General features: G+C 48.2%; 1 protein-coding gene across 1 annotated transcript in view; it reads left to right on the top strand.

Annotated features, from left to right (window-relative positions):
• The first annotated feature begins 3,338 nt into the window (after positions 1-3,338).
• Positions 3,339-12,626, top strand: part of HS6ST2 (heparan sulfate 6-O-sulfotransferase 2) — a 126,919-nt gene continuing 117,631 nt past the window's right edge. Inside the window, exon 1 of the mRNA XM_064426662.1 lies at positions 3,339-3,988. Coding sequence (XP_064282732.1) covers positions 3,477-3,988 — 512 coding nt within the window. The 5' untranslated portion in view covers positions 3,339-3,476. The remainder of the gene's footprint in view (positions 3,989-12,626) is intronic.

Below are 12,626 nucleotides of genomic sequence, written 5' to 3' on the forward strand. Positions count from 1 at the left end.
TTATTTTCATGACATAGGATGCTTTTCTGTATTTATTTCAACTATCTTCTCCCCCTTCCTTCACAGGCACTGTAAGATAAAACGCATTACAAGGAGATAAAGCAAACCTAATGGCTCGTTTGCATTTCTTTTAATCAAGTTATTCTAATTGTTCTATTGTGCAAATCAGATTTCCCCTCTCATCTGAAAAAGACTTCATCCTCCCAGCAGCTGTGGGTGCCTCAGCAGCTGGGGTTACCCCAGCCCTGGCCAGGGCTGCCACAGCCCAGCCCTGCCCGTCTGCCCTGGGGGTTCAAGCTGGCTGCACCCCTGCCCTTACCTGTCCAACAGCGACACTGGGACCTACTCAGGCTGAGCTGATATGAGACCTTGCTCCTTTCAATAAGCTGGAGGTCTCAATGCCTGGTAAAGCTCTGTTTTACACACTGAGAGCCTGCTGATCTCAAAGCTGATGTGTGTTTTCTTTTTGTTGGAGCCAAGCAGTCACCATTTGCCAGCCAAATGCAGAGGTGAAATTCAGAAGCTGTGGAAACAGAGGTTTTCAGGGAGTACACAGGGATGTGATGATCAGCCCCAACTGGTGAGCTAACAAGAGTTTCCTAAAGCAGCAGAGATCAATCTAGGGCTTGAGGCACAAGGTGTTTTATTGATCTGTCTCTGGGCAAACACCCCGTGCCTTTGCATACAAACCCCTGATTTTCTGAATGTTCCTGTGGGTAATAAGAGAGGGTCAGGCCAAAATGAGATTCTTTAGCAGCTCAGCTTGGCCCTGCTGTACTGCAGGGAGGCAGCTGCTGACAGGGTGGGTGCAGAAGGGACCAGCCAGTGGCAGAGGACACTTGTAGGTGGGAGAGAAAGGAGCAGTGGCCATACCCATGTGCTCATCTGGGCATGACCATGCACTGAGACATGTGCCAGCAGAAAGGGTCATGTGTGGGGAGTGGGAACAGGGATCACGTGTTTGGGGTGTCTGGGGATGCTGTGTGTGGAGAAGGAGGTGGAGATTTTTTTTTTTCACTGCTGTTACTAGGTGCTCAGTGCTTTTGCTTGACCTCTTAGCTTAAACCATCTGCCCTGCCAGCCATCGAATCTTGCCCGTGCTGTGAAACCTTAACAGCTCTGCTCTGTCCTACTTTTATCTAGTTCAGAGCAATTTTCATTTCTTTAGTGCCTAAGCAAATGTTTTGGGTCCCTGGATCAAAGCTCGAGAGCATCATTTACATACTGTGAGTGAGAAGGCAGCAGACTGGAGACCATCACTCATTACTGAAAGGATGATCATTGTTTGTTTAGCCCATTCCAAAATAATGGCTCTGCTGGGAACACCAACCCAGTATGCATCATATCTTTTATAGTATATATTAATTTAGTGTAGACATTAGGCCATTGTTATTCTCTCCATTTAATTCCCAGGTATTAGCATTCAGGATTGCTTTTAACTCACCACGCATCTTTGTTATTTCATAATGTAAAACAAATAAAACTGGAGGCAAACATTTTTAACATGAATGACTGTGAGAGAGTGATGGTTATAAAGCACAGAAACATCTTTATAATTTTAAGGCTTGAATTTCAGAACACAGAGTTTTCATTAAATGGCGCAATCCATTCATTTTAGAGAGCCAAATGGAAGCAAATGAACTCAGTAGTTCTCATGCCTAGAATCTTTGTGATAAAATTGCCTATTATTGTGAGTGTAAATGTTTTCAAAACATTGCGGACAACTGGAAAAAATACGGAAGACAGGAGAGGTTGCTCAAGGATGAAAACCATAAAGAAATCACCTCCAAACACCACATGTACCTGCTGAAATTATTTAGAGAGAATTGCTTGAGAGGAGGGGAAAAAGGAGGCAAGTTTTTTTTCATTTTTTTATTTTAGGTTTTATGATGAATAAAGGTCTGGGGAGAGTGTTTACAAACTATTTTCTTTGCTGCCTGCTGTGCATAATAGAAAATTCAGCTCTAGGCTGATTGGCCAGGCAGAGAAACAGAGGCATCACAAGGGACAGGAAAGCAAAAGCTGAGGTGCTGTGATGGGGAAGGGAAGGAGATGCTCAGACATTTCCAGCCCTACCTGGGATTGGGGGTTCCTGTGTAACATCAGTTAAGTATTGGAGCACATCAGTCAAACTGGGGATGCCCAAACCCATGGTCCTGCCCCGACTGCTTTTCCATGAAGGACAGGACACTGACAGGGCATGGGGTGAAAACCTCCTTTAGCCAGAAACCTCTTATTTTTATTATTGCTTTTTTCTTGCCGGGCTGCAGTTGTCACAGGCATTAATTGCCTCAACATCAGCTGCACCAAGAGGGAAAGGAAAGCCTCGGGCTCACTGGCTGTGTCGTGCTCCATGGCCCTGCCAGGTCTTGGCACGTGGGGATGTGTCCCTGTGGAATGGCACGGGGTGGACACGGGGCGAGCACCCATGTGCTCCCACCCACGGGCCTCACTGAACAGCCACCAGCAGCTGGAGGGCTCAACAACATTTGCATACAAATATACACAGGACTGTAATCAGGGAAAAATCCACAGACTCCTTGTTGTTATTGTTTTATTTACAGAACACTCTCCTTGCGCAGAGAGGTTTTGAAATATGCTGACAGAGATAGCCCAGGTTAAACAGCAGAAACCACGTGGGGCGTCCAGACAAACAGTCTGTGCACTACCTCTCCACCCAAAAAACCCCAAACAAACCCAAAAAGCTGGGTGTCGGCGTGCGGTGCGGAGACAAAGCGGACAGCTCGGTGCCCAGGGACGGGAGCGCGTGTGTGTGCCGGACGGTGACCCCGCGGGACAAACAGCACCGCGGGCACGGGCCACGCACGCCCTGCTCCTCGGGCCCGCTCCGGCACCGGCACGGCGGCACGGAGCATCCCGAGCCGGCCAAGCTCTGAGCACGCTCGGTGCGCCACGGCTGCCGCCGCCGGGAGCGCCGCTCCCGGTCCGTGCACAGAGCGCCGGTATGGTCCCAGTCCTGGTGCCGTCGCCGGTGAACTCCCAGTCCCGGTGCCGGTCCCATTCCCCGTCCCATTCTCGGGGCCGCTGCGAAGCGGCCGCGCGGGACGGGGCGGTGCCGGTGCTGTCCCGGTGCCGGTGCCGGAGCGGTCCCGGGGATGGGGAGGGGGCGGTGCCGGTGCTGTCCCGGTGCCGGTGCTGTCCCGGTGCCGGTGCCGGAGCGGCCGCGCGGGGCGGTGCCGGGGATGGGGAGGGGGCGGTGCCGGTGCTGTCCCGGTGCTGTCCCGGTGCTGTCCCGGTGCCGGTGCCGGTGCCGCCGCGCGGGGCGGTCCCGGCGGGGGCGGGGCCGGGGCGGGGCGGGCGGAGGAGCGGCGGGGCCGGGCGCGGGGGCTGCCGGGAAGGGCCGTGGGCAGCGGCGGGCGATGGCGGCGGCGCGGGTCCCGCCGCGGCGGAGGCGACGGCGGCTGCGGAGGCTCTGAGCGGGGCGGCGGCGGCGATGCGCGGCGCTCCCGGCGACGATGGAGGACCGGTCCCACAAGGTGCTGCTGGCGCTGGTGATGCTCTTCCTCTTCGCCGTGATCGTGCTGCAGTACGTCTGCCCGGGCACCGAGTGCCAGCTGCTGCGGCTCCGCGCTCTCAGCCCCGCCGCCGCCGCCGACCCGTACCGGGCGGAGGACGAGACGCCGGCGCGTTTCGTTCCCCGTTTCAATTTCTCCGCCGACGACTTGCTGCGGCGGGTGGACTTCAACATCAAGGGGGACGACCTGATCGTGTTCCTGCACATCCAGAAGACGGGCGGCACCACCTTCGGGCGGCACCTGGTCCGCAACATCCAGCTGGAGCAGCCCTGCGAGTGCCGCGCCGGGCAGAAGAAGTGCACCTGCCACCGGCCCGGCAAGCGGGAGACCTGGCTCTTCTCCCGCTTCTCCACCGGCTGGAGCTGCGGGCTGCACGCCGACTGGACCGAGCTCACCAACTGCGTGCCCTCCGTGGTGGACAGCAAGAAGGAGGTGCGGCTGCGGCCCTCCAGGTGAGGCCGTGCCCGGGGGGCTCCCAGCCGTGCCCGGGTGCTGCGGCGGCGGCGGGAGGAGGGAGGGGAGCGCGGTGCGAGGCGAGCATCCCGGCTCGGCTCGGCGTGCCCCGAGCTCTGCAGAGCGGGCTAAAGGGCAAAACGTGCCCCGCTCCGCCGGCAGGGAGGTGGTGGAGTGATGTCCCGCCGGCTGTCGCGGCTGTGGCCGCCGGTGGGGTGGGGAGGCCGGGGACACAGGAGCAGGCCTGGCAGCCCCACAGCGCGGGGACCCCCGGGCGGCTCTCGCAGCAGAGAAACTGCTTCGGCTGCCTGCGAGCTTCCCCCGGAGCTTTTCCATCTTTGGCTGTGCAGAGCTCCAGTGTGCGCCAGGGATTAATGTTGCCTTTGGGAGGCTTGGTGAGCCGCTGCTTCTTCTTGGTACCTGAAGTTTGGCTTCAGGATGGCGGCCACGCAAAGTAGAGGTTACTGTTACGGCTGAGTTACCTGCAAATAGTTGCATTGTTCTTCAGCCCTAACCTTGATCATTTTGTGCTTGCGTTTTGAATTTTAGTGGCAGTGCTCTGTCTTTATCCCGGGATCTTCCTTTGAAATTGCCAGCCTCCCCCGACCATAGCAAGGGGGTTGCCTAAAAGTTGCCCCTGCCTTTCAGAAGCCCAGGGATTTTTCCTCCTGAGCAGTGAGGACCTGCTTCCTCCTCTCCCAGAGCTCGTTGATCAGAGCCCACCTTCGATTTTAACAGACTCAGGAGCTTGTCTGTGGCTGTACCGTGTAGCAGAACTGCTCAGGGTTTCAGTGTCTTTTCCCCTTCTTTTGTGGGAAAATAGAAACTAGAGTATCACTCCTATTGCACTGTGAGGCTAATGGCAGGTCCCTTTACAAAGAGGCTACTGTTGTATATTATGCTATCTGAAGTCAAGTCTAAGCACAGATTCACTTGTAATACAAAGCAATTTCTTTCTAGATTTCCTTTTATATAGTGTGACACTACACTGCCATCTAGTAGAAAAATGCTTAGCATCGTTATGGTCCTGTACCCAAGGAGCAGCTCTTCATCAGACTTGGCTGTTGTGATTCCTGCTCTTTTGTCTCCCTACTGCTTTAAATTTTAATTGTCTAATTTTTGTGACATCCCATTTGCTAACATCAGGACCAATTCCTTGCCTTCTGGGTCTATTAGCTTCCTGGTTTCAGGCTGCTGAGCCTTGCAGCTACGTAGTTGATTTTACCTGTCCTATAAGCATGTTATTTGTCAGCAAAAATGTAAATCACATAACATGTGCTCTGTTTTGCTGTACTGCTTCCAGTGTTCCTCTTTCTCCAGAGATGGGCCTGGCCTGCAGTGGGTCAGGGATTTCCTTCTTTTCCTAGAGACCAGTCTGTCTATGCTTGGTCTTAACAGTGCCCTCCAGAAAAATGGGAGGCTCCCTGTCCTGAACCCACCACCTGAGGGGGAAGGGGACATCAGACTCGGAGAGCTGGGATTTTGTCTGCAGCTTTTGGCTTTGTATTTTTTTTTTCCTTTGTTGGATACCAGACATGCTTTCCTGAGTTGGAATGGAAGCAGTGCATGTGCCTGCTCAGAGCGATGGTTCCTCATCCTATAAACAATGTCTGCTGTCACAGCTGACTTCTGAGAGGTCGCTAGGACTTGTGACTTGGGATTGAAGCCAGGAGAGAGGGAGGAAAATGAAGCCCTGATGATTTTGTGTTAGGTAGAGGTCTACTCTCTCAAAGCCTTCCAAATGATATTATACTTTTAATAACCTAATTACACAGCTTGCTGAATAGCTACAGTTATTCTCCAAAAAAAATGTCTTGACAAGCAATTATTTGGACTGCAATTTCTAAATGTTTAAAAAATACAGGAAGAGAAGTTCTTAAATGAACAATAGTCCTTTCAAGTCTTTCTGCCCATTTTAATACCTCATCTTTAATTTTAGTTTGTGCTCTCGATTTAGCAGCGGTTCAGCTGACAACTGGTTAATTAGCAGCTCTACCTACTGCCAGTAGCAGACAGGAAGTCTAAGTCCTTTCTGGGCAGATAAAAGCTGCTTTCAGAGCAGCAGTAGGTGTGGGATGGGGGTGTCTAAGCTGGGAAGCTGTGCTGGCTCCAAGTAGGGTCAGCCTGGCTATTTCTGAACTGAGGTTTTAGGGGGAGGCCTGACCATCCTGGGTCATATGTGCTGCTGGGAAGGGAAGTCACAGCCTCAATGTGCAAATCCTGAGAGAAGGGGAAACAACTTGGAGGAGTGCAAGGCCCATTTGGGGAGTGTTGTGAGGGCAGGGAGAAGGATTCAATCAGGAGCAGAGAAGAATTTTCTCAAGCGAACCTTGGCTTGATAAGGGTAGGAATTTTCAGAAAAGGCATTTATAGTTGAGGTGATTGAAAAGTGAGACCTGTTGTAAGAGTGATTTGAACTCCTTGGCAGCTGCATCAAGCAGTCTATAGTTACTGTCTTGAGGCTGTCTGGAAATACCCAAATGTTCCATCAAACCTTTTAGCTTGCACCTATGTGTGATTACTTTGCACAGATGTTTGTCTTTTCAGGCGTGGTGAGTCCTTTTGTCAGATTGCTGGTTACCTGGGCTGGTCTAGGGTAAAACCTTTTGGTTTTTTTAAAAGTTGAGTCTTTGTTAGTCTGGAAGAAACTCTGTCCTGGACCATGCAATGCTCAGCACCAGGTGCAGAGCATCTCTGTGATAGGGTGTGATGGCATCAGCCTGGAGGGTGTACACATGAAGAGCCTCGCTGCCTGCAGCAGTCATCCTGCAGTATCTGCTCTTAATTCTGTTAGTAGTCTGCCTCTGTTTTCTCTGGGAATTGCAGGTTTGGAGCACAGATTCCTTCACTGGAGCAGTAGAAATATTCAGGATGGCAATTGTGCTTTAACACAATCCTGAGGTGGATTTAACATCATGATGCTTTCCTGTCTGTGAGCATATAGATTCCCAAAACTTCATTTTCTTTGTAATGGTGGCTTGTGCTCCTTAATATGTAGCAAGCAGGTAAATAGATGTCCTTTGGGTCCTTCTTCCCCTGGAGGAACATGGTTCTCTGTGTGTGTGGGGAGGGGTTTTTGGGTTGCTCTCCCTGGATCCCATTGGAGTGTATGTTCTATATGCTCCTGTTCCTGTTTGTCTCCTGTTCCATTAGCCCTGCTCACCACTGCAGCACCAGAAATCACAGAAGAGGGAAGGGGGAAGGTATAGGCAAAATTGATGCTTTCAGTGCTCTGGATCTGCCACTTGGGAGGTACGAGGAATGGGCTGATGGTGGTGGCAGAAAGGAGAGGATTGTCTCAGCTTCTTGGCACCAGTGGTGAGAAAGGAGAAATGTGCTTTTTCCTAGTCATGAGTGACTGACTTGGGTCACTTGATTGATTGTGGAAGCCTCAAAGCTTTTGGCACACTGAACAGAGCCAGCATCCAAAGTAACTGTGCATCACAGAACTGAGATTTCTCTCAGCTCTGGCTAATTATTATGGGAAGTGTCTACTGAAGTTGTCTATAGCAGTAAATCCAGTGGCACCGTTGCAAGAAACAAAAGGCCTTGGGGTTAGACAGGAAACTGTAATGAGAATTAGCAGCAAGTACAGGTACCAGCATTCTCAAATGGTATCATGGCTTTGTCCCCTCGATGGGTGAGAGATGGGCTTGTGGTTGAAGGTCGGGCTGTATGTGATGTTCCTCCTGGGTAGCGTTAAAGGAAGGAGATGTTCCCTGTTGAAAGGAGAATGAGCTTGTAGAACTGCCTCTGGAGCCAGAAAGTCTGAGATCAGAAGAAACTTTGTGTGCTGTTGGTGCAAGCCTGTTGGACCAGGTTGGTGCCTGCTGGCTTTTGGGAGGCCTGATGTTGGCACCAGGCTGTTGTGATGTGGGGCAGAAGCTGCTGGCAATGCATGGATGTTCTTATCTTGTCCCTGTGTGTTACTGCAACCCTTCCAAGTTGAAGGGTTTTTCCTTACAAAAATCTGAAAAAAAAAAAAAAGGTTGAAATATTTCCTAGCCAACTGGAAACACAGTGTGTGTCTCTTGGCTGAACAGCTTAATCCACTTGCTCTTGAAAATGTGGAGTCATCTACTCTGAGCTCTGCAATACTGGGTATAATTGAGATGGGGTTAGTTTAGTTTCTAGTTTTCCCACAGTGAGTTTTTGTCATGGTGCTGTGTGTAGGTAACTACAAACGTATTGGTAACAGTTTCCCAGTGAGCTGCTTTGGTGTGGAGGGGGAAAACCATCCATCTGTAGCACTGCCAGGGAGAGAAAATTAATTTGTAGGGTTTGGTACTTAGCAGCTGTTGAGTGTGCCTCTCCCTGCTGCAGAGGTGTTACATGGCTGTGCAAGTGGATGAACTCTGTGTTTCACCTGTAGTGGTGGAAGTTGGGGAATAGTTAAGCCCCATAAATCTGCCTTGTAGGCAGAAGAGATGCTTTAGGGTCCCATGGCCCCCCAAGACTGTGGGTGGATAATGCAGGCTGCAGCAGGAGGTGGACAGTTTAAAACTTCTGGAGCTGGTGGAGCAGACACCATTTCCAAGGTAGAGTCCCCCAGTGCTGGGGTGAAGCTTGGGGGGAGAGGGGACCAGCACAGCTGGGCTGGAGGCTGGAGCGAGCAGCAGGGGTGACCTGCTGTGACTTGGGCTCTGGCCAGAGCAGCAGGAGGGTGCTGCTGCCCTTGAAATAGACATCACTGAAACTCCCCAGGAAAAACTGAGCAACAATTACAAAGCAGAAAAACCCCAAAACAACAACCTACCAAAACCACCAAACAAAAAACCAAAAACAAAAAAAAAAGAAAAAACCCACAATGAAAAACCAGAGCTTTTGCAGAGATGCTGCCAGGTCTGAGTGGCTATGAGCTGCTTCATTGATCAGCAAGATCTCCTAATGACCCTGCTTGTTTCAGCCTGGTGCTTGCAGGGTGGGATTTGCAGTGAGTGCTATCTTGCCACCCACAAACATGCACCTCCAGCAGCTGGATTTTCCTGCATGGCACCTGTTGGGACCAAAGCAGTAGGAGCAGTGGACCAGGCTACAGAGTGAAAAAGTGCCTTGCCCTTCCCCTCAAAACCCCTTTTTCATAAGTACAAGTGTTTCCTTTACCTAAACCCATTACAAGGACTAACCTTGAAAGGCTTGGTTATAAACTTAAGTTCATGGGTTTTTTAGGTTTGAGCTATAGGACTTGCAAAGTTCCCTAAATTGATATTGCTGGTTTTGCAGATAAAGTGTTGGACTTCTTAAAGGGATTAAAAATAATTTTTCATATTAGGTCTTCAGTTCTCTAAGTCTTTAATAAAGAGCAAATTGACTTTCAGTTATTTGAAAGTATATGTTTCCTACTGCCTTTTACTTTAAATTTGGAGAATTTCTTGTAGGTAGAGAAAAGGTATTAATTGTTGCAGAAATAACCCTCAGTGATTGCAGTAGAGTATGATATGAGCACAGGTGTTATACCTTGAATTGTTTATTCCATATATTATCTGAGTTGGTCCTCCCTAAAGAAGAGAGTGGGAATTTGAACAGTGTCATGGTGTTGCTGTACTAAGAATTGATTAGTTTTTATTAAAAGGGTACCTTTCTGTTAATTTTTCTTTTGGAATTTATAAATATTCTAATTAAATTATAAATAAATGCTTTGACGGTATTAAAATAGGCACAGATTGTGCCTTGTGATCTCGCTTGATAACTTTATAACCTTTAATAAAGGTTATCAAAGGCGCTTGGAAGTCAGGCGTTACCAATAAGTTATTTTTATTAAAAGACAGATTTTTAAGTTTAACAAGTCAAGCGTTGGTTCTGAGACATATTAACTGAGATTAATTTGTGCTTCATTTATTTAATCTGAATTGTCAGGAATCATGTTCTCTACTGATGTAAATGTCGGCAAAAAGGACTTATTAGTAGATTTGATTGCTTTTTAAATTTAACTAGCAGAGATGCACTGGCATGCCTAAGAGAATTGGTCTGTTTCTGTGAACAGTTCAGTGCCTAATGAATCACTTCAATGTACTTTTCTGAAGGAAAGCAGAGCAATTTAAATGTGCAATGCATTGATTTACCTCAAATGGATTAGGCCTCTGTGTGCAATCCTTTGCATTAATTTACTTTCTCCACAACTGTAATAATAAAGGCAGCATTTCTGTATGGCATCGGCCCAAATTAGCTCACGTAACTTGCTAGAAAGCAAAAATAATTGATATGTGACTGAAAATGGGATGCTGGAATGTGTCTTTCTGAGAAGACACAGGCTTTGGGAAGTGCAGCAGGGTCCAGGGAGCCATGCCAAGGGCAGACAACTGGGCTGGATGGAACCCATGTCAACCCATGAACCTTGTGTCAAAGGTTTTCTTGACATTTCTATGGAAAAAAAAGTGTTTATGATTTGGTGCAACTCTTAAGATTTTGGTGATGTGGACAAGTTTATCTTTTTTAAGTTACAAGACTTCGTATTATTTCTTCAGTAACTCCAGCATATTCAGCTTATTTTATTCCTGCAGTAACTTTTCAGTCATCTCTTCCCCTCCCATAAGCTCAACCTGCCGAGCAGCCAAGCGGCCAGGGCACCAAACTCTGGCTAATTCCTTATTTAACCACTTTGCTGCAGCAATGGTGCCTGGGCTTTGTTTCACTCTGCAGGGATTACTGTGTGTGAGCAGCCCTCAGCCATTTTTGGAATTATCCTTGTAGGCTCCTTACATACTTGTGAGGATTAATCTCCCTTTCCCTTCTCGATCAGTTAATTCCCATTGCTGGATAGCTGCCTGCCCAGATGTAAATACACAGGGAAGCAAAGCTGTGGAGCATCCCCAGCTGCTGCCTTGGTCCCTGGGGAGCCTGGTTCCCTGCTCCCAGTTTGGGGATGGAATTCCAGCCTGAGTAGTGCCTGAGTCTGCAGCATCTTGGGTGGAAGCAAAGCCAACCAGGAGAGGAGATGTGGGACTCTGCTTTTCTGTGGGATGATGGAGGCAGCACAGTGACTGGGCTGGGGGGAAAATGCCATTCCTGCCTTCTTCTTCCTCCTCCTCTTCTCCCTTGGCAGCTGGCAAGCGTGGATTCTTGTTTGTGATTGACTTGCTGATGCTGGCAATTGTACATTGTGTTCTGGGACTAATAGGGTAGCACCGAATTATTCAGGCGTTATTGAAACGAATCACATTTGTGATGAGTAATAAGTAGGAGACTTTGGTATTTATGAATAATTAACACGGTAAAGTTTTTCTTAGACATGAAGAAATTATTTAATTTCTACTGTGAACACTCTGTAAAATTAATGAAAGATAATTGCATTTGCTAATGTGAGACTAAGAAGCCAAAGCAATCTATTCTTTTGCATTTAAGTTCATACTGCTGATGTAAACAGCCAATGTAGATTTCCTTTAATGTGTTTTCATTGGGTGGGACCTGTGTTTAACATCGAGTGGGGTGGGTTTTGTGGAAATAGAAAGTCTAAACACTTAATGTGCTGTTGTCTTTTCCATCCACTCCCATATCTCTGGGTGGATAGTGAATATATGCATGTAACAAGATAATGTTTTTGAATAAGTGGCAATTAGGACCAGCTTTTTTTCTTCCCCAACTTTAGCCTTCTTTCTCAGCTTTTAAAGACAGAATCCATTTAAGCTATTATATACAGCTTTGAGTGAAATCTCCTCTTTTTTAGTCTTGAAAAAAATCATTAGTCTTTAGAGGCCTATAAATCATAAGATCCATTAAGGGTGAGACTCAAATCATGTTACTTCTTGCTTCTCAGCTGCTTATCCAACTCTGAAGGAGCCAAACTTTTGATGTAATATAACTAAATATATGCAGCTACGAGGGAGATAATCTTGCAGCATAAATGATTTTGCACATCTCCATAAAGGCATGAAGAAGAGTATGCCTTTCATGAGATCCTTGTAGCAAATGCTCCTAATTTCCCGTAATCAAAAGGATTGTGCAGTTTTGATGCTCTTAGAGGTCCGAGTAGCTGGAAGATCAACTCTGCCATAAATCCTTTTATTTTTTGGAGGGGGCTAAGTTAAAACATTGCAAGGCTCCCAGCAATGGCAGCCTGCTCATTCAGTGCTCTGTTTGAACTGTAAGATCCTTCGGCAGATGCCCAAACCGAGTGACTGAAACACTCTCTGCCACTGATTATTTCCTCCAGCCTTCCTTGGGTTCAGAGAAAAGCAACTATTTTAACCCCCCTGTTAAGCAAAACAATGTTTCCTTGGTCAGAGCCAGAGAAGCTGCTTTTGAGAGTTTCTTTTTCAGGGTAACTGAGGGGAGAGCATTTCCTTTTGCCTGTGGGAAAGTTAGTCCCTGGAGCAATCCCAAGCCATTCTGAGGTAGCAAGTTTTTTTTTTTTTTTACTGTGGGTTCAGAGAAAGTTATTTGGAATAAACTTGTGTCCTGTTTAAGCAAAACCTGCCAGATACTAACTTTATCATGTTTTTTGCCAGCAGTTAACTCATCTTGTTGGGGAAGATGCTGTGGGAGTTCTCCTCCCCATGGAGGACTCAAAGGGGGCTGGAGGTGGGAGGAGGTGTCTGAGCCTGCAGCATTTTCAGAAGAGTGCCAGTTTTTGTTCCTCCTGGAACTAATTCCACCAGCTGTAGAAGGGGAGGAAGATGGCTGTGTGGCTTCTGCCTTTCA

Source organism: Passer domesticus, chromosome 7 (genome assembly GCF_036417665.1).
Source record: "Passer domesticus isolate bPasDom1 chromosome 7, bPasDom1.hap1, whole genome shotgun sequence".
Lineage (NCBI taxonomy): Eukaryota > Metazoa > Chordata > Aves > Passeriformes > Passeridae > Passer > Passer domesticus.